At 35.7% G+C, this 23,659-nt stretch overlaps 1 protein-coding gene across 1 annotated transcript in view; it reads right to left on the reverse strand.

Annotated features, from left to right (window-relative positions):
* The window catches only part of IFT20 (intraflagellar transport 20), a 49,949-nt gene that overhangs the window by 22,631 nt on the left and 3,659 nt on the right, over window positions 1-23,659 (reverse strand). The window contains exon 2 of the mRNA XM_090409862.1: window positions 18,085-18,170. Within this exon, the coding sequence (XP_090265988.1) occupies window positions 18,085-18,170 (86 nt within the window). The remainder of the gene's footprint in view (window positions 1-18,084; window positions 18,171-23,659) is intronic.

Below are 23,659 nucleotides of genomic sequence, written 5' to 3' on the forward strand. Positions count from 1 at the left end.
TACTTTGATGCCTTATACTAACTATCCCATTCTGATTTGTTGTCCGTCGTACTCGCCCGGGCATAATATACTCATTCATACACTTAACTTCCCCCCCCTAAAGTCTGCATATCTACTCCCCCCCTTAATAAATCTAGTTTCCCTGAGTCTGTACATCCACTTCCACATCATTCATCAACACTCTTTCAAGTCTCCATACACCAACTCCATTCAAATGTAACCCATCCATCTTATATAAGTCCTTTCGCCCATCGAACTCATTCCACACATCCACAAATTCCACACCACTCTCCATGCATAACCCACGCATAAAGTCATTGGCAATTATGGCCCTCCTTCTAAACACTTCGCTGTCATACCGCGGTAAGATACTCACCATCCTAACTCTCTCACTCTTCTCTTTTGCTACCTCAAACAACTCCCTCACATCCTCTATCATTTCCATTTTGTCCTCTTTCAAATCATTCGTTCCTGCCACGATTATCATCTCTTTCACCCTCTGTTTTTGCAGTCGAATAGATTCGCTGATGTCCTTTATGTTTGCACCCGGCTGGTACGACTTCGTTAAACTCTCAATTATTACGCCTCTTAATAGCGAATCCCCATAGAGCACTCACTCCTTCATTTTATTGACGTTTACGAACATTCTATTATTTGCCGTCACAGACTTCTGCCGGTTATTTGTCGGTACGTTCAACACACATTTTTCCATACGCTCCAGTTGTCTTTTGGCTCTGTGTATCGCGCCATTCAAACGGGCAATTTCGCTACTCGCATTTATCTCACCATTTTCATTATCGATCAAATCATCCATTCTTTCTGTGTTTCTACCTTCATTTACACTTTCAGCGACGCTCTCACACCTATCTGGCACTACTACGCAATTCTCTAGTACACCGCCATTTTCTACATTCTGACTACCGTTAACGATATCAGTCTCGATACACGAAACACGCTTGAAGTCCTCATTCTCTTTACACTTTCTACACATATTAACTCCACTATCACTTTCTAACCAGACTCCTACCGCTCTTCGCAAGGCATACATCTCACAGACAGCACATTGCATAAATTCGTTTACATCAAAACTCTTAAACAAACATGGTGACCTGGCCGCCATTTTTTTCTTTATCGGTGCCATGTGTACGCTATCTTTTCTTAAAAATAATAATTAAAATAACAGAAAACACGCAAAAATTGCACAGACACACCAAGAAACAAAAAGCAAACAATACTACTTAAAATTCTAGTAAAATATCTAATGTTAACACAAAATAATACTAATCTTTTCAGGAGCTCTCGACAAGCCGACGATCTAATCCGTGCGACACCAAGCGACCATTATGTAACTTTATGTAACGTTATGTAACATTATGTAACGACCTTATGTAACAGTTTTTTTCTATATAAGACATGTTTGTTTTCTGCCAGAGTACATTGTGGCCGGTGGAAGTGGTATGGAAAGCTAGACCTGATTTGTGTTCTCTTCTGTTTTGTACATCCTTTTGGTGTTCGTTCATGCGTATTTCCCCAGATCTTCATGTCTGTCCTACGTAACAGATGACGCAAGAACAATAAATTTTATAAATGCCCGGTTTTTTTAAAGGATGATGTGGAGGTTTCGGGGGATATAGAAATCTTGAAATTTTTTCCATCAAAAATCTTCTTTCATCAAAATGGTCCAATTACCAGAATATGCCTTATGAAATTTAATTAATACTTCCAATATTTTGGCAAAATCAAATTCCCATCGTCAAGGAACAAAATATGATATGATGTGTGCACACAGATACTACATTAAACAATGAAGATGAAGCATGTCAACTGAGAATAGGTCTAAAGTCCTAAATAGTTTCCCCTTGTGGGCTGGGCATCCTTGACTGTTGGACTGAAGTACAGAGGATAAGAACTTACCAAACTGGAAGCAGTGTCATGCAATCAAATATTTTTTGATTAGGGTAGTTTTCTTAAGGCAGAAGCAGATTCAAGGAAGAATCATTCATATTTATTTGTGATGGAGTAAAGTAGCTTTATTCCAGTGTATTCTATGGTGAATGTCTAAAGCATGGTCAGCAAATCCTCAGTGGCTGTGGTGATGGAAATAGATATAGTCCTTATGTTTTGCAATTCTGATATTGGCTGTCCAGCCTATTTGGCCATAGTAGGATAGTTTACAACTATAAGGGAACCTGATAAACACCTGGACGATCTAGGGACTGTGGCTGGTCTTTGATGGAATGGATAAGCGATGCTAATTTTTTACATGGTCTGAAAGTGGTTGAAAGGCTGTGTGTGTATGTGTGATATGATATGTATATCTGATATGTAAATGATACACACACACACACACACACACACACACACACACACACACACACACACACACACACACATCATTCACACATGAAAAGGATTTTAGAACCTATACATAGTTCCATGTACAACCAAGAATTAAATGATATTTTTTTTGAAAAGCTAAAGGTTGCAGCTGTTGAGGAACACTTCATGAGGAAGACTATTCTTGAGAATAAAAGGCAAGTGGAATGAAAGGGGAAAAGAAGATGTACGTAACAATGATGCCAAACTACATTTAGTATTGCAGATCCTTTCAGAAAGGAGTTCTAATTTAGCTTTGGTAAATTCTGTGTGCCCATTCTGTTTTTATGTTCTCTTTGAATTGAATAAACCTAGAATAATGGAGTGGGACTTACAACATTTTAAGAAAATCAGATGGTTTATGAAAAGTCCAATATTCATATAGGAATCCCATGTGTGAAATAGCAATGCTACTTTAATAGGGAATAATTATAGAACAATATGGTTTCTAATTATCCTTCTTGTCCGATAACTGTTTCATGTCTGTTCATGGGACTGATTTGCATCTTGCTGGGAGGAAAAGCCCAGCTTATGCAGGCTCCATTATTATTATTGTTACTAGGTAGTAATATGCGACTTCAATACAGCAATGATTATGGGATGAATTTTATTCATCCCATAATAATTCTATTTGAATTATTATGGGATGAATAAAAGTTTCAAATAGCGAATCTGAATCAGATTTGCTATTTGAAACTTTTACAAGAAAATGTCGAACCATTCAAGTTTTCAGTTCAGCTATATTCGGGGAAACAAAGAAATAACATGTCCAAATTATGTATTACAATAACTCTCTGACTTAGCAGAATTAGTAGAAGTTGTCGGTACAAGAAGCTGTCTGCATGGTTCAGTTTTTGTTCTAAATGGATCACTTTTATTATAGCATTTTCCAAAAAAAGTTTCAAAATGATATTAGCAATTCCGCTTTGGATGGATGAATTTTGGTTAAAATTTTTGGTGAATTGTTTTTTTGATGAATTGCATTTTGGACGAATTGTCATTTGATTAACTGTTTTTTTGATGAATTTTCATGGAACTATTATTATTAGACTTCCAAGGAATCAAAAGACTTATTATAGGAGATCCACACTCTCTCATACAAAAAGTTCATCAAACTGTACCTTAAATCCATTCACAGTTTCCACACCAAGCACGCACGCACGCACGCACACACACTCAGGTAGTGCATTCCACTCACCAACTATCATGCAAAGAACTTGTGCTTCACTCCCTTGTACAGCTTCCAAGGTAGGGGCCCATTGTTCTACCCTTGTCTCCCTCTACTTTATAAAAAATCTGGTAATATGTGGTAACAACCTGTTGCCATCTCATAAGTCTCAAGCATATCTCCTCCTCTATTCACAAGGTTTGTAAGTTGCATTCCCTCAAACTGTCATCATATCCCACATTCTATAGATTTGATGCCAACTTAGTAAATCATCTCTGGACCCTCTCTCTTAGATATCTTCATACTCTTGAAAACCAGATCTATACACAGTAGTCCATGTATGGTCTGATCAAGGCTTCATACAAGGAAACCCTCTTTGTTTCTCCATGTCAAGGTCTTCCTGATCAATGCCATAATTTGTTGTGATGTTCTCACATATCAGCACTGTGACCCTAAGCTTCAAGTCTCTGTCCACCTCCTTCAAAATTTCTCCACTAATGATATATTTTACATCCCATCCTTGTCTACCAAATTTCAAGACCTTACAAAATGACTCTCTTGACTCCATGGAGGTCTGTTGATGATGATAATAATAATACACCATACAGCATATGACAGCTCTACTCTCTTCTTCACTCACACAGTCTATTGAGATCCTCCTTGTAAGGTCACCACATCAGCTCTGTTATTCATAGTCCTTCTCAACACTGCATCATCATCTGCAAAGAGCTGCATAGTGCTGCGGGGATTCGGGTTATTATTGTTTATCTGTATATTAATGATACTATGATAAACTTAACTTATGATATTCAGTTCTTTGCAAATGATGCAATGTTCAGAAGGACTATGAAGATCAGAGCTGATGTTGTGGCCTTACAGAAGGATCTCAATAGACTGATTGAGTGGAGAAGAGAGTAGAGGTGTGATATGGTGTATTATTATTATTATCAGCAAACCTCCATGGAGTTAAGAGACTCATCATGTAAGGTCTTGAAATTGTCATGCCAAATTTGTTATACATGTTATGTAATTTAGTCAGAAATTCTGGATACTTGCACTGGATGAGTTAAGGAGTACAATATCATGTGCATAAAGCAAAGAGTAAGTTTGATATCTTCAATTCTAATATCAGGTTTAATGGCAATATCCAGAGGGATAGGGCAAGTTTGAGGTTTAGAAGTGCATGAAGAGAGTGTGTTTCAAATACTGAGTACTCTGGATGTCAATAAAGCAATGAGACCGGATGGGATTTTGATATAGGTTTTGAGAGAATGTGCTAAAGAACTGACAGCTCTATTTATCAAACTCTGCAGACTAGACTGCAGAGTTTGATAAATAAGAGAAGTGATATGATTGAAACTTTTAAACTGTTGAGAAGTAGTTACAAGTTACAGTGGGAAGGAGTGAGGACAAAGAGTGGTTTCTTTACATAGAGGGTGGTTGAACTGTAGAATTCATTGCCTAATAGAGTGATGAGAACACAAATGATCAATAGGTTCAAGGAATGGAATGATAGATTTTATGTTTTCTACAGTGGGCCACCCACATCGAGTCTTGTGATACCATGGAGGCCTGAATAATAATAATAAAATATCAGAACACAAGTACAGGCAGGCTGTTTATGCAAGTCAAACTTATGCAAGTTTGACTTACATAAACTTGGACTTATGAAGGTCAAAACGTTGAGTGATTGTTTTGGTTTATATTAAACTGAAGTAGTTGTTTCCATAATTTTTAAGATGCATTCTGATCACCATGTAAGGATACTAGAAATTGTACAGGGAGTTCAAGGAGTGTACAGGATACTACAATAGCAATAACATAAACTTAATCATGTAGTACTAATTTACTATTAGCAAATTTTAACAAATGTACATTGTGTGTGTGTGTGTGTGTGTGTGTGTGTTTGAGGAGATGAAGAGATATTTTGGACAGGATCCAAGAGTAACTATAAATAACTAAGGTCTCTGGAATGTTGGTTATGCGGACAGATTAAGAATGCAATCTTGAGAATTTTTTAAATTTCATAGTGCACATAAAAGGAGGTAAAGCCTATATATAGCACATCAGTATGTGAACAAGAAGTAAGAAGAAATTTACTGACATGTTTCTTCAACAGTTGGAGTTGCAGTCTGGGAAAAACAGACTGCAACTCCAAAGAACAGAGAATAGATGGAATGAAAGAAGAGGAATAGAAAGTTTGGTTTAATAAGTTTGCAGCTGGATAGTAAATAGAAACTAACCACTAGCTGCTTGTGTTTTTACAATCTTGTAAAAAATGAATAATGGCAACAAGTTAAGCTAAACATTGTCAATGGAAATACATATAGAAGACATAAGACAGAAACAGAATACATGCGAGAGTGACCGGAGTAAATCTATGAAAGAGGGAGTTCATCAATTAATCAAACTGCTCTCTTCTCAACAGTATCAAATATAATCAGAAAGGTTATTTTCTATTTGTATTCTTCCTACACCACCCTAAAGTATTATTATTATTGTATGGGTATTTCTATAGAGTCTGGAGAGTCATCATGGGAGACCCACACTAACTTTTATATACACAAAACCTATCATGCATCTCCTTAAACACATTCACCATCATAGCATTCAACTAATTCTGGCAATCCATTCCACTCATTCACCACTCTCCACACCAAAAAAACTAGTCTGCACACCCTTACTAACCATATGTTTACACAACTTTCACAGGCGACTTCTAGTTCTCTAACTATTTGTCATGTATGAAGAATTTCCTTTGGATCAATTTTATAAAACCCCTTTAATATCTTACAAGTTTCTATCATGTCCCATGTTTTCTACTTATCAACTAAACTTTGCAACCATACACCTTTAACCTATTCTGTTACTGGCTTGGTGATAAGTCCAAATCCTCTCTACCTGATCCCAGGTAACCCAGAAACCCAGGTAACGAAATCTGTGCACAGCAGACAAGATGCAGTCAAATAACACCCTTATAAAGATGGATGATAACTTTGCTATCTTGACTTGTTAGTGTGTGTTTCTCAACATCCAAGTAATCCTTTCAGCTATTTGACCAACTTTTGCAATATGCCCTCTGAACTTCAACTCTCTGTCCACCATTAGCCTCCTCATCAATTTCCTGCAATTAAGTACTATCAATATAATACACTGTATGTAACCCAAAGTGGATAATCTTACATTTTGCAACATTAAATTGACAATCATTATTTTGCCCACAATATCAATTTATTTAAATCATCCTGCAGAATATCTCCATCACCTTTATCAACTATTCCCTCCCCAAGTTTTCATCATCAATAAACAACTGAATATCCCCCTTTAACTCTGTATCCCTGACACACAAATTAAAGAGTAGTGGCCCCTGGTATAGAACCCCCCAGGTACTCCACCAGTCATACTCATTCTCCTAGATTTCACCATATACTACTCTCTGGTGTCTGTCTGTCTGTCTGTCTGCCATTCCCCCCCCCCCACATCAATATTACTAATTTCATATCCATTCCCATTTTCTCCAACTTTTGTAATAGTTTTCCATGTGGTATTACGTCAAATGCCTTTGCAAAGTTTAGCAGTATCATGATGTAGCCATTTCCTTTATCCAATTCCACCGTCACTATTATAAAATATGAATAAATTACTAAGACAAGATCTACCCTTTACAAAACAGTGCTGCCTGCTATAGAGTATTGTATCCCTTATCCACCCACTGTTGGATTTTACCTTTACAAAAACACTAATGAGATATTAATTTTTCTGTAGTTTGCTACTTCTGTCTTGGAGCACCTTTATGCATGGAGCTATCTTAACTTCTTTCCACTCCCTTGGAACCTTGCCAGAGCTGAGACTTAGATTGAACCACTTCATCAGAGACACCCAATTCTTTTGCACCTTCAAGTAGCAGTACAAAGGATAACATGCCATCCATCCCACTGCTGCATTCAGATTGATATTTTTTAGTATGCCACCTTCCTTCTATCAGCATTGATTAAGGTCATCTTTCCAAAGTCATTTTTCCTCTTACTTGCTACATAACGAAAAAAACTCTTTGGATTTATTCTAGCCTGCTTAGCTAATTTTCTCTCGTAATATGATCTGGCCTTTCTTTACCATACTAGCCAACCACATTGCTTGCACTTTGTACTGCTCACGAGTATGCTGAGCACTTATTTTTTTATATTCCCTCTACAATGTTGTCTTTTTTTCAGCTCTTGCTTTATATCTCTACTCATCCACTTAACTCCCACTTGGTTTATGCTCCCCAGCATGGGTATACAGTCTGACCCTGAACACCCACCTTCCATGCACTACTGATGTTCTTTCCTTCTCAAGCCATGGCACTGCTTCAAGATATCTCCTAAGTCTATCATAATTACCAGCTTTATAATTCAATAAACCCTTGCTTGATAGAGAATTCCACATGTTTAGCAACCTCTCAGAAAAAGACTGCATGGTAACTCTCATGATTGGAAACAGTGTTTACCTTGGTTACAGATATATTTGATGCCATTAACAGATACAGCACTCTCAAACCACTGGTCCCCTCTCTATGACATGTTTAGGTAATTATCCCTTAGCAACTATATAAATTCCACTTCCATCTTGCCATGTCTTCTTCATTCCATTCTCCAATCCATGTCTCCATAGTTGAAGCCCCCCCCATAATAATTGTGCTAATCTGCCAGTGAATGACATCTTCCTATGGGGCCTCTTGGTCATAGCAGAACCAACAATATATTTTGTCTTATTGGCATCTATCTCACACCAGATAGCCTCAAATGAACTCCCCCCCTCCCCAGACTTGATATCCTCTTTAACTTCTAATTTTATTGGTTGTATTTCTTCAACTATCATCAGCAATACCTCACCTCCTGTCCTATTCCTTATATTCTCCCTGAAAATACAATACCCTTTACATGCTATCCCTGTACCTGTACCATTTTTTGTCACTCAAGTGTCACTGATGCCTAAAACTTTTGGCAAAGTTGAGCTGAGTAATGACAAAAACTCCTCTCTCTTATTTCTACCATTTGTGTACATGCATTTCAACACTCCTTGGACCCACAGTTACCATTGTATAATGTCATTACCAACTCAACAGAATCTGAACCCTGTGAAATTGCATTCAGCACTGCATAATCATTTCTGTACACACATTCATTTGGGTGGCCAGAGACATATTTGACAGCACCTCTCCTAATATCTCTAGTTTTGCACTTTCAAACTCTCACTAAACAACACTTTCCCGAAACATCTAACTCCAAAACCATCCATCAGGCATATATAAGTCCTTTCATCCACCAAATTCTCTCCATACATCTATAAACTGCATACTATTCCTCCTGCACAATCTTCTCGTTGACTCATTGATTCATATCCTCCGTCACTGCATGTTTTTACCCTTTCAAATCATTTGTTCCTGCTAAAACAATCAACTCTTTCACTTCTCCTTCTGCAAACTAACAGCATCACTAACATCCATGATCTTCGGGAAACATACTTTGGTCACTTTCTCATTAAGTATATCTCTTATCATCAAATCTCCATGCAATGAATTTTCTCCTTATTCCCAGTTTCTTCAACTTTTATACTTTCCCCCCATTGACTTTTTCATTCCTTCTCCCTCTTGCTGCACACACAATCATTTTTCCAATTGCTCTGGCTCCTGTTTGGTCCTACAAAGGACACTGCTTAAATGCACTGTTTCACACCTTACTGTCACCTAATCATCCACATTACTTTCAGTCACTTCTTGCATGTTCTCATTCATATTTTGAGCATTATCATTCACTCCTTCCACATTTTCAAGAACACTTTTGCTATCTTTCTTTCATCATTAATATTAATCACTTCATTTTCCCACTTTCCACAAGATTCACATTTCAGGCGCTTACACATAAAACATGTACGACACTATCACTTTCGTACCATAAGCCATTTGCTCTTGGTAATGAATACATACAACATATACTACATTTTACAAAATCTCTCATGCTACTCTCCAAAATCATTCAAATGTAGTCAATCAGGCATATATAAGTCCTTTCATCCATCAAATTTACTCCATATATCTATAAGCTACATACCATTCCTCTGCACAATCTTCTCATGTGCGAGCAGAATTCCAAGACAAGAAGATTTGGGATTTGTACCATAACAGCAGTTGCATAGGTAAAAAGTAATGTCCTGAGCAGAAAGCAAAAAAAACCACAGGCTAAAGTATCTCTAGCCAAGATGTATTTGTGCCAGGAAAGGCTAGAGGTGAAACTCAGCCAAGAAAAGAAATCTCACCAATATATCAACATCATTTATTTTTCTTTCAATTTTCTCATTTTTAGAGCTTTTAAAATAGCTAATGTTGAGACTGAATCAAGTGCATTTTTGAAATCAATAAAGGCCAGACCTAAATTTTTTGATATTCGTTTGTCTTTTGGTCTTACTTTATGTAATATACTTCTGAAATGAAAGAAGAGTAGATTCTGCCTCTACTTGTCTTTCATTCTTATCTCTCTCTTCTCCTTTCTTGCTCCTTCTCCAATGCTATTATAGTATTTTCCCTATGACTACTATGAATAGAAGAAAACAGTCGCAGGATGTGTTAAATGTCACTTGGTTCAGGACAGCTGATGTGTCTCCAGAGACCACTTAGAAGTATGTGAAGTGGTCAGTGAAGAATATCACAAAGATATCAACAATCAATGTTAGAACATTATCAGATATGTCAGAGACACATTGGACAGAAGAGGGGGTATGTGAACATCCAAAATGCAAGAATATTTTACTCAGAAAGAAAAGATGGAGTACACAGAGAAGAAACAGCAATCATAGTAAAAAATCATCTTTTAAATTCAGTAACAGAAATTTTATTGCATTATCTTCAAGATTAATTATTATTATTATTATTCAGGCCTCCATGGAATCAAGACTCATCGTGGGAGATGAGTAATCTTGTCAATATTAAAGGCAAAAGAGAAAAAAAACACACATATTATGGTAATACAAGGTTATACACCAGATCACTCTCATAGGGATGATGAATATGAGTAATTTCTCACAAATATGAAAATAGAAATTGGTAATACTAACAGAAAAGATATGTTGATAGTAATAGGAGACTTCAATGCAAAAACAGGCAAGTATTCTGAGCACATGGAAGGAGTAATGGGAAAATTTGGGATTGATGAAAGAAATGAAAGAGTTGTTAGATTCCTTGAATTTTGTAAGACAACAGGATTTGTGATTACTAACACTTTATTTTTTCAGAGAGATAGTCATAAATACAAATGGATCTCACCTCACTGGAAATCTAAACACTATACTGATTATATCTTAGTCAACAAAAAAATGGAAAACATCATTTCAAAATATAAAAACCTTAAGAAAATAGATAAGGATTCTGATCATGAAATCCTATCAGAAGGATGTGTTTTTGATATCCTTAAGAACTGGAAAAAAAGCTTAAATTCAAAACAACCATCAACAGGAAATCAATAGGAAAAGACTTGATGCCTCAAAATTAAAAGACTCCAACACACAAAATGTGTTTCATGAAAAAAAAAAAAAAATATATATATATATATATAAAATGGGAACCTTTTGAAAACCCTCTTGATAACACAACATTTTGGAAAAAGGGAAAATTGCAATATTATATACAATAAAACAAACTACTAAAATAATGGATCTGTGGCACCAAAAGGAAAAGATAAAAGAAAAACTTTCTACTCAAAACACACTTGAATTGTTCGAAAAACCACAAGCAGTTAAAAAATAAAATTACATCTAAATGTAGAGAAGCAAAATCGAACTGGATAAATCAAAAGGCAGATATATGTCAGAATGCCAAAATTAGTATATAACATAATAAAGGAACTTTCAAAACACTAAAAATGAAAGATAAAAGGAGCAATCTGACTGGTGAAGTTAAAAAAATTTCTGAATGAATGAACTATTTTTAAATTTTTGCAGAAGTTAACACTGAAAATTATGGAAAAAAAAGTTTGGTAAAAGTGAGGAGATCCCAAAAATATTAAAGATGGAAACAGATCCTGCGATCGGACAGATGAAAGCAGATAAAGCTCCAGGTAGAGATGAAATACAGGTATCCCTTGATATATGTGACTTTGATTAATGCAGTTTTGATTAGTGCACAAAAAATTATTGCGACCATAAACTTGATATATGCAGTATCAAATATGATTAGTGCGGCCCAAAAAGTTTGAAAATAAGCAAAGTGTTAGACTTGGTCAATGAAACCGATCAGATCACGTGGTACGAGTCATGCTCCAATGTTAGTAACTCACTCTCAGCCTCAGTATCAGTGCTTCAATTTATCAGCAGAGCGTGGCACGTATAGACGTATATGTGTATCTATTACAGTGTACGCGTACGGCCTATCCGCATATCATGTAATTTTCAAATTATGTAAAGCATTACCCTTCATAACTAAGGCCTCGAAAAAGTGTAATAAACGAAAACTTATCACTTTGGATACTAAAATTGACATTATTAAAAGGTTTGATAACGCAGAAAGCAAAGCAAAAATCGGAAGAGCTCTAGGCTTTGGTGAATCAACTATACGAGCCATTTTAAATAAAGCAACTGAGTACCGCGAAGAAGGCAAAGTGGCATGTGCAGTATGCAGTGTAATAGGAATAGAAGCCCATTAATGAACAAAATGGAAGATTTATTATTTCTTTGGCTAGAAGATTGTAATCAGAAGCATATTCCCATCGACAGCAATAATCTTAGGCCCAAGGCTTTAAGCCTTTTTTCTACACTTAAAGAAAACAAATATCAAAATGTGACTGCAACATTTTCTGCAAGCAAAGGCTGGTTAGAAAATTTCAAATCTCGATCCGGAATGAAAATTGTAAAATTAACAGGCAAAGCAGCAAGTGCTGATAAAGATGTTGCAGCCAGATATCCAGCTGTTGGATCGTACATCCTGGCTTTGAATCCGCCATTTTGTTGGAACGTTATTCTTATTTAAATTATCGTTTTTTTTTTTTATTTAATTGTTGGTTGATTACTGATCTAAATATAGAAAAATTTTATTATACTGTGCCACCCTATATTCAGATTAGTCTAAGTGAAATATAGGAATCAACCTTCAACTACATTTATATAATCTTCTTTTACAGGCTGAGGTTATTAATATTATATAAGGCTTCCACAAGGTTCGAATAAATTTTATGAGTGGTGCAATGAAGAAAAATCAGGCAAACAACAAATTGAATTCAATAAAATAAACATTTAATACAGGGTTATAAAACATGTACATTTAAGCATAATTTTCTAAGCAAGATAATCTAATTGAACAATATTCAAAATATCTCTGAGACACTAGTAGCCACTCGGTTTGGTTTAAAGATTAAAGTTAAAATTTACAGATCTCATTCTTCAACGCTTAAATACTATTATCACAACTTGTCTCTATTCAATGAGATAATTCAATTCTTTTATACATCAACTTAGTTCAAATACTCATAACAAACATAATACATTAGGCATCAAACATTCAGCTATCAATTCCATATTCTTCCAAATAATTGAAAATGGTTCACACAGTTCAATGTTCCAGAATTTTACAGTAATTATTCTTAAAGTAGAATTCTCTAATTCACTCTTAGTCAACAAACACTTAATTAAATTATGAGGCAGTTATCATTTCAAGGGGGAAACACTTTAAAGCTCCATACTTCAGCTATTTTTAGCCAAATATATATCCTAATATATCCTAACAGTTAATGTTAGGATATATCAGGCAGAGCTAACTTTTATTTCTTCATACTGAAATATAAAAGGGACTGCTCTTACTGGGTTACACCTTTTACACATTGGATTCACTATAGGCACACTTAAAACCGTAGTTAACTATTACTTTGAAGTAACACTATTCAAAAGAAATCTTTGCTATAATAACTGAATTTATAGACACAGAGTTATACAAGTCTTGATGCACTCGTTTTTAGTAATCTACTAATTCCTTATTTTCTTCTATGCATTAAATTCAGCTTTGCACTATTCTTCCTCAAAACATTTGGAATTCGTCGTAATATCAGAATTCCGTAGAAATATTCCGAATTGCCTATTAATTCCCGGCCCTTTCTTAATCAATTTACGGCATTTCCAAATCCCCTTACTGCCACCAGTTACTTCACTCCTTGCTGTCCTGAATGCTTCTACCCTTTACTTTAGTTTTCCAATCAAATATGTTTATTCTTTCCCACCCAAAATCTGGTTCTAACCAGTTCAGCTTACATCCTACTTTCCTCTCTCCATATACACAGCCGTTCACGTTCTAAGCACGCGCTAACTAAAAACAACTCAGTTCTCTGACTGTAACCAATCAAATCAAATCAGCAGAATTCCACACATTTACAATCTCTTTAGGAAATAACAAATAAAAAAATAATAATCCGTAGTTCACATAAAATACATTTAGATATGATAAATACAAATTCTTATAATATATATGCACAGCTTCTTATAATATTAACACAGGAATAAATTGAATGACATTTTAACACAGAGTCCTTTCATTACTAATACATATCTCAAAATTATATAATTAAACAATAATAAACAAACTCAAAGTAATTATATGAATAATAATTTATAAGCAAGAACTAACAACAAATGATATTTACAAGTCTTGCTTAAGTTATGGCAGATTATGTTAAATGTGAATGAAGTATTATAATTCCCAAATATCTTCATTCACAATTTAACGTAAAAGATTGTAATCAAAAGCGTATTCCCATCGACAGCAATAATCTTAGGCCCGAGGCTTTAAGCCTTTTTTCTACACTTAAAGAAAACAAATATCAAAATGTGACTGCAACATTTTCTGCAAGCAAAGGATGGTTAGAAAATTTCAAATCTCAATCTGGAATGAAAATTGTAAAATTAACAGGCGAAGCAGCAAGTGCTGATAAAGATGTTGCAGCGAGATATCCAGCTGAATTAAAAAAAAATAATCGAAGAAAATGCGTACGACAATCGTCAAATATTCAACGTAGATAAAACTGGCCTGTTTTGGAAGAAAATGCCAGCAAAAACATTTTTAGCAACAAAATAACGAACCACACCTGGTTATAAAGCATCCAAAGATCGCTTAACACTTTTACTTGAAGGTAATGCCGATGGTGATTTCAAATTAAAGCCAAAGCTAATTTATGAAAAACAATGAACTCAAGGGCTTTTAAAGGCTGTAACAAACAATCTCTTCCAGTAATATGGCACTCAAATAAAAAGGCATGGCTTACCGAACAGTTGTTTGAAGAATGGTTCACTTCGCATTTTTGTCCCACAGTTGAAAAATACTGCAATGAAAATAATTTAGCTTTTAAAGGTCTTTTAGTATTGGATAATGCCCCTGAACATCCCACCTCACTTAATGATTTAAATAGTAATGTGCAGGTTGTATTTTTACCACTGAATACGACATCTTTGATACAGCCTATGGACCAGAGAGTCATTTCTGCATTCAAGGCTTACTATATTAGAAGAACTTTTACCCAGGCAATTCAAACTACAACTGGAGATGATCCAATCACTCTAGAGGAATTTTGGAAAAAATACAATATTAAACAAGCGGTTATAAACATTCACGAGTCTTGGGAAGAAGTGACAGCCAACTGTATGAGAGCAGTCTGGAGAATCTTTTGCCTGAATCTGCAAATAATTTTCGTAGTTCTATTAATCCCAGCAACGAAGTTATCGATAATATTGTTTTGATTGGAAGTGCTCTTGGCTTTGAGAATGTTGATTCAGAAAATAATCGGGAATTATTTGAATCACATTCAAAAGACCTAAGTAACGAAGATCTTCTTGGAATCAAACATCAACAGGCATACGAAGAGGAAGAAGAAAAAGGAAACTGAAGAAATGGAAGATGTATCTAAAGAAATCAAAGAACTTGAAGAATTGTTTAGGACAATTGAGAAGGCAAAAGAACTTATACTAGAGATAGATCCAAATGTATAGAGAAGCATGAACGTTAGTCACGGTTTAGATAAACAAACTGATTGTTATCGCAAAACCACGGAGGAGAAAAAAAAGCTACCACTGTTCAATTTACTTTAGATAAGTTTTTTTATAAAAAATAAATATTTAGATAAGTTTTTATGTAACAATTATGTATAATTAAATACATGTCACCTTAAAAAATAAATGATGTTTACATTTTTATATTTTGCAGGATTCATTATAATTGTTCCCATTAATTCTTAACATTGAATAATGTGGTTTTGATATATGCGGTGTCCATCAAGGATTAATTAACCGCATATATCAAGGGATACCTGTATTATTATTATTTTATTATTACGTAACACCTCCAGGGAGTCCAAAGACTTATTGAGGGAGGGCACCTACTCTACAACTCTCTGTCTCCACCAACCACAACTACCTTCATCTTCAACTAGCTTCTCTAGCAACGCCATCACTCAATGGCGTTGCTAGAGCTTTTGCCACCCAGGGCAGTCCCTGAATTTGCTGCCCCTCTCAATACACACCAAAAATTATACAAAAAGTCAAAACGACACACATGGTAAGGTTCCAAGTGCCGCCGGGGGTGCACTGTCCCCTCCCCCTAGCTACGCCACTGCCATCACTAGTATTTTCACAGACAATCACAAACATCCACCCATGGTGGGATTCAAACCTACAGCCTTTTGGCTGAAGAGCGGATACACTAACCACTCGGCCAACCAGGCCAGTAGAGAAAGAGAAGGCATTGTTTAATGCAGTTATTCAACTAAGTCCTAAATTCTGGAAAATTCCTAATGACTGAAAATTGGGAAGAATAATTCCCATACATAAAAAAGGAAGTATACAGGAATGTACAAATTATAGACAAATTATATATGTGTGACCTTATTAAGTCACACATAAATTATTTATCAGCATTATCACAAAATAGAATTAAAGCACCTTACGGGCAACATTTAGGAGAAGAGCAAATGGGATTTATGGAGTTCTACAACTGATGCAATTTATACTCTTTGACTAATGTGGGAAAAAAAAGATTTTATAGACTTTAAATTTTAAAGACTTTAAGCATTTGACTCGATAAACAGAAATGAATTGCTTGAAATTTTAGAACAAAAAAATAAAAGAAAACAAAATACCATCCTCCAGTACTACAAAAATACTATGGCAACAATAAAATGTGGAGCACTTGAAACTTCTGAAACACCAGTGGAGAAATGCATCATGCTGTGATGTCTGCTTTCACCATATTTGTTTAACCTGTGCCTGAAAGAACTGATAAAAAAGTCTATTCCAGAAAACATGGAAATAACTGTGAATGGACAAAATATACGCCATATAAAATATTCAGATGATACAGTATTATTTACAGATAATAAAGAAAGCTTAAAATACATGACTGAAAACCTACATAAAAACAGATAAATTTCAGTAAAACTGAAAAAAATGGAGAAGAGCTTAACTCAGAAGCAGAAGAAAATAAACTGGAACAGCATTAGTTATACTGTTAAGCTTTATTATGAACAACACCTAAGCCTTTCTTTATGAAGTACACTGGAACAGGTTAAGAAATTCAATTACTTAGGCACATTGATCACAGACAGGCTAAATTATAAAGAAAATATTAAACACAGAATAAATCTAGAGTGGCCTATTATGATCAAACTTACACCTATGTGGAAAAATACACATCCCGCCAAGGAACTTAAAGCCAAAGTATAACAATGGTGTGCTCCCACAGTTATTTATGGTGCAGAGACTTTGGTTATCAAACAGAAGGAAGAACAAAGATTGACAGGCTTTGAAAAGAAGTGTTTGAGAAAAATAAATAAAACATCATGGACTAAAATAGAAACCAATCGGGAGATCAGAGAAGAATTACACTACAATATTTCAAAAATAACAAGAATCAGAGAAAAACAGTTACAGTGGTATGGACATGTGTACAGAATGAATACTAACAGATTTCCTCAAATTCTTCAAAATGGAAGAGTAGAAGGAAAGAAACCACTGGGAAGACCAGAAGTTTAAATAACTTGGTTGTCAATAGATTGGGCTAGAAAGTTATTGTTCATGGTAGCCTCAACCAGCCTTAGGCAGATGAGAAAGAAGATGATGATTTCTCTTTTAGATAATTTGTCTTATAACATATATATGATCACCAGTGCTGTTGTTTTTTCCTGAATCCTGCTTGTCTGAAAGTTGGCAAAAATTGAATTTGTTTTTTATTCTATTAGTAATAATTTTTGTAAAAATTTTGTATGCTGCTATAAGGAAGCTAACTGGATGGTAATAATTCTTAATAATTTATCTCCCATTATAAAAACCATAATTGAGATGGCATTATTCCAACTCTTTCATATTATCTTCCATCTTATGCAAGATATATATAAATTTTACTTCGCTTAATCATGATTAGGACACAAACTAGGTGGTGAACCTTCTGTAAGTATATCAGAAGTATCTCATCTTCAACTGGTGCCGTCCCACTATCACATTTATTTATTTATTTTGTAAATAAATTCCACTTAACAAATTACCTTTAATTTTTCTTTTTCAACTTCCTTAGAGAGAGAATCAGTAATCTGAATAAAACTGTCCACAATTCTTTGAAACTCAGCAATTTCTAGAAAAAACCCATAAAAACTAAAATTAAAATGCATTCAGAACATCATTATATATTATTAAGTTACCTTTCATACATCAGAAATAAAATTTACCATTCAAGTATTATAATAATTTCGTTTTAGGCTTGCTGATATATTAAATAAGGAAAACAATTATAATTATGATTATAACTGGTCTAAAATCGGTGTAGCTTAGGAGCTCGAGGCTCCTAAGATATTAAAGATGGAAACAGATCCTACAATCAGACAGATGAAAAGATTTTTCCCAGATTAAATACAATGATACAATAAACATCAAACTCATCATCAAATTGCTGATATGTACCGCATCTTGGCATGTACAGCATAATACTTATGATAGTACTACAAGAAAAAATTACACCATTACTAACTTCCAATCAGCAATTTTTCCTATAAAATTAATATGTTATCTGTCAAGATTCCATCATTATCAGATCATCATTATTATTATTATTACGGGTATCTCCATGGAGTCAGTAGACTCATCGCGGGAGACCCAAACTAGCAAAACAACATCTGTCATATCTCTTCTTGAATTCATTTACAGACGAAGAGCTCACAACTAAGTTAGGCAATGAATTCCACTCATTCACCACCCTCCAGGCAAAAAACCTTGTTCTGACACCCTTGCTAACCACACCCTTCTTTAATTTTTCCAGGGATGACCTCTTGTTCTTCCATCACTATCACACAGCTGAAACATTTCCCCTGCATCAATCCTATAAAAACCTTTCAGTAATTTAAATGTTTCTATCATATCCCATCTTCTCTGCCTATCAACCAACCTCTGCAATCCACAAGCTCTCAATCTATCAATGTAGGGAGCATTTTTTACATCAATCACCAACTTGGTCACTCTTCTCTGAACCCTCTCCATGGCCTCCTCATCTCCAAGGAATCCAGGTGACCAGACCTGAGCACAGTAATCCAAATGTGGAAGTATCAATGCTTCATAAAGGGGAATAATAACCTCTTTATCTCTGGATGTCAGTGTGTTCCTCAACAACCAAGTAATCCTGTGTGCAATCTTGGACACCTAAGCAATGTGTCCTCTGAACTTCATCTCCCTATCTACCAACACCACTAAGTCCCTAGCCTCATCAATCTCTTGGAGACTGACGAGGCTAGGGGCTACTGGGACTACTCTACTGTTTCATCAATGTAGTACACAGCTGGTAATCTTTTAATTCCAAAATGCATGACTTTACACTTTTCCACATTGAACTGACATCCATTATCTTTTGCCCATTCCACCAGCTTATTTAAATCATCCTGCAAACTTTTAACATTGGCTTGATTTTTTTATTGCGCTACCCAACTTTGCATCATCAGCAAACAACTGAATATCTCCCTGTAAGCCATTTCCTATATCATTTATATACAAATTAAACGACAATGGCCCAAGCACAGAGCCCTGAGGCACACCACTGGTCACCTGCCTCGTCCTGGGCTCGGCTCCTCCATACACCACCTTCTGGTATCTCTCCATGAGCCATTCTCCTATCCATATCACCAATTTAGTATCCATTCCCATCTGCTCCAATTTGCATAACAGTGTTCCATGGGGTATCCTGTCAAAAGCCTTAGCAATATCCAGAAGTACCACTGTGTAGTCATTTCCTTTGTCCAACTCAGATGTTATTCTATTATGAAAAGTAAATAGATTGCTAAGGCAGGATCTACCTTTAACAAAACCATGTTGGCCTCTATAGAGTATCATATCCTGATCCACCCATTCTTGAATTTTGTCTTTAACCAACTTTTCCAATATTTTTACCACTACTCCTGAGCTAGTGATTGGTCTGTAATTAACTACCGCAGTTTTAGAGCCACCCTTATGCAAAGGAACCACTTTGCCTAACTTCCACTCCCTAGGGACCATACCAGAGTTCAAACTTAAATTAAATATCCAAGTAAGAGGGGTTGACAATTCATTTGCACATTCACGCAACACCCGAGCTGATATTCCATCTAAGCCTACAGCAGTGTTTGCATTTAAATTTTGCAATATATTAAATACCTCTGATTTCTTAGCTTCAATTCTCACATTAGTTATTGCTACAGGTATAGAGATATTCTCACTTGGGTGATAGAATTTTGAAAAGTGATCACTCAGTAACTCGACTATTACATCTGATTTTGTCACCTCAATACCATCAGCACCCACTAAAGTTATCCTTCTGAAGTCATTCTTCCTTTTACTTACCACATAGCGGAAGAACTCTTTGGGATTACTCCTGATCTCTTTGGCTAAGGTCTTCTCATAATCTGATTTAGCTTTTCTTACTATGCTGGTAACCTTCCTAGCTTGAGCCTTGTACTGCTCATGGGGGTACTGATTTCCTTTCTCCTTGTAAATTCTCCATAACATTTTCTTTTTTTGCAGTTCAAGCTTGATACTACTGCTCATCCATCTAACGCCTGCCTTGTTTGACTTCCTGACCATGGGGACACAATCTGATATTGCTTTCCTCAGATACCCGCTGATTTTATCCCATGCACTGCTAACATCTTTCCCCTGCAATGTTCTGCCATGGGATGGCTGCAAGCTCACTCCGAAGCTTGTTATAATTGCCTAATCTGTAGTTCCGTATATACCCCTTCTTAACAGAAAAATCCACAGATTTTGCAACCTCCCAAGTCAATACCACATGATCGTTTTCACTAATTGGAGGTAACGAGGACACCTTACATATGCATATAACCTCTGAACCAATAACAAGGTCCAACACTCTCACACCACGTGTCCCTTCAGTTAGGTGCTGTTTATCATATATTTCTATCTTTTAATGCATTTTTTAATGTATCAATCCATCTACATCTTGGTCTTCCTCTGGATATTTTTCATGCCAACCTGACAAAAAAACTTTGCTTTGCTAATCTTTCCTCTCCTATTCTGTTTAAGTGACTATACCACCTGAGATCAGCTCTACTAACACATTCCTGAAATTTGCCTAATCGATATTAGGCAAATTTTTTCCTAATATCAATCCTCACTTTTAATATGATACTGCCATTGATGTCATCTTTTCACTCCACTAATCTTTCTGAGAACTCTCATATCAGAAGTCTCTGCTCTCAGATCCATAAGTTAAAAGTGGTTTGAACTGTCTGATATGCTAATTTAGTGTTTTGAATAATTTCTTTCTTATTCCATATAAATTTATTGAGCTAACTTCCTACCATACCAAGTTTACTAATTCTGTTATGTCTATTTCCATATTTAATTTACTATCTTCACTAAAAATTGTGCCTGTTTTATTTTTTTCTATAGGTTCACCATTCAGGATACAGTCAATGTTTTCTGACTATTTTCATTGTCTTTGTCTTTTTATTTGATTTTCATACCAAATTTATTACAACAGTTATTCAATTTAGCCTGGAAATCTTGCAGACTTCTACAGATTTATTCAGGATTACAATATCATCTGCATAAAGTAAAGAGCTAAGATTGACACCAATTTTGATATCAGATTTAATACCACTTTTCCTTCATAATGTGATATTCATACAGATAATGAATAACAGTGGAGATAATATGCACCCTTGTCGCACACCTGATTTTACATCAAACCAATGTCAGTAAATGTAAAGTCATTCACTTTGGCATGATTAGATATCCAATGTCGTATTATATTGGTGGGATTAGACTAGAAGAAACTGATGAGGCTAGGGATCTTGGAGTGTTAATAGATAGGAAGTTGAAGTTTAAGGGCCATGTGGCAAAGATTGCAAATACAACTCAAAAGATAATTGCAATGCTGAAATGAACGTTCACATGTAAAGAACATGTGAACGTTCATTTGAACCATGTAAAGGACTTTACAATTGATAATGAGGCCTTGATAAGACCTCACTTGGACTACTGTGCGCAGGTCTGGTCTCCTGGTTTCCGTTGTGATTCTGATATATTGGAGAGTACAAAGGAGAGTGTTAAAAATGATATCAGGATTGTGGAATACTGATTATGAAGACAGATTGAGAATTTGTAGACTGCAGACACTAGCAAACAGGAGAAAGAGGGATGATATGACTGAGACTTACAAATAACTTCTGAAAGAGTCATACAGGATTTCAATTGATGGAGGGTGGGGAAAGGACAAGAGGGCATCCTTGGAAGCTGAGAATAAAGGCTGCCAAGAAGGGTGTGAGGGCTAGATTATTCTCTCAGAGGGTGGTGCGTGATTGGAATGGATTGCCATTGGATGTTGTGAGTGCAAGCAGAGTGAATGAATTCAAGAATAAGTATGATAGCTGGTGTGTGTAGTATGTAGCCTCCCTCGATGAGTCTCTGACTCCCTGGAGGTCTCTCTTAATAATAATAATATACATTGAAAATTTAATGACAATGATTGATTATGAAAAATATGGGAATATTTGAAGATCAATACTCGAGCCGGGATGATCCAAAAAAATTAGCTAAAATATGGGAGTTCCCAGGAAATGCGGGAGAGTTGGTTGGTCACCCTAGTCTGAAGTAACTAATCTTCAGAGAGTTGAAGACTCCAGAAAGCATACAACATGATCACATGGCGAGGACAGATGTGGCACATCACCAAGCATCTGAATGACTACATAACATCTGTTGATGTCCAATGAATGGATGGATGGAGTTGCTCATTCATGTTTTCTTCTCATTATATATTAATATATAATTGCCAGTTTGCTTTATTATTATTATTGTTCCGGGCAACTCCAAGGAGTTGACAGACTCATCAAGGGAGGCCCTAACATCATGTCAAGAACAACTATTCGACATTCACACAGTATCTATCATACCTTGCCTTGAACTCATTTATGGTCGTAGCACCCACAACAGACTCTGGAAGCTTATTCCACTCATTCACTACTCTCCAAGTAAAAAACCTAGCTCTAACACCCTTGTCAACCACGCTCTTACCCAGCTTCCATTCATGGCCCCCTAGTCCTCCCACCACCAGTCATATTTTCAAAAATATCTTCTGGATCAATCTTATAGAAACCCTTCAGTAATTTGAATGTCTCAATCATATCACTCCTCCTTTGCCTATTGACCAATTTCTGCAACCCACAAATCTTCAACCTATTCTCATAAGGTTCATTCCACAGACCTGCTATCATCTTGGTCACTCGTCTCTGGATCCTCTCCACTTCCCCCCCATCAAGAAGAAACCCTGGCGCCCATATCTGGGCACAGTAGTCTTGATGGGGTCTTATCAAGGCTCGATACAGAGGAACAACAACTTGTTTGTCTCTGCATGTTAAAGTAAATTCCTTTGCCCTTTTTCCTTTGTCTCTGATACTGCAAAAGTTTTAATCTTATGATTTTCAAGTCTTCAATTAATACTCCTTCTCTGTCAATGACCATACATTCTAAATTCCAATTCTTGGTATTTCCACTTTTGGATTCACTTTCCTTATTTCATTCCTGGTCAGTTCCAATAGAGCCATCTGGTTTTTCAAATGCTGATATTTTTAATATTCTCTA

The sequence above is a fragment of the Typopeltis vanoorti genome, chromosome 20 (genome assembly GCF_054136105.1).
Source record: "Typopeltis vanoorti isolate ZY-2024b chromosome 20, IOZ_Tvanoo_1.0, whole genome shotgun sequence".
NCBI classification, from domain to species: Eukaryota; Metazoa; Arthropoda; class Arachnida; order Uropygi; family Thelyphonidae; genus Typopeltis; species Typopeltis vanoorti.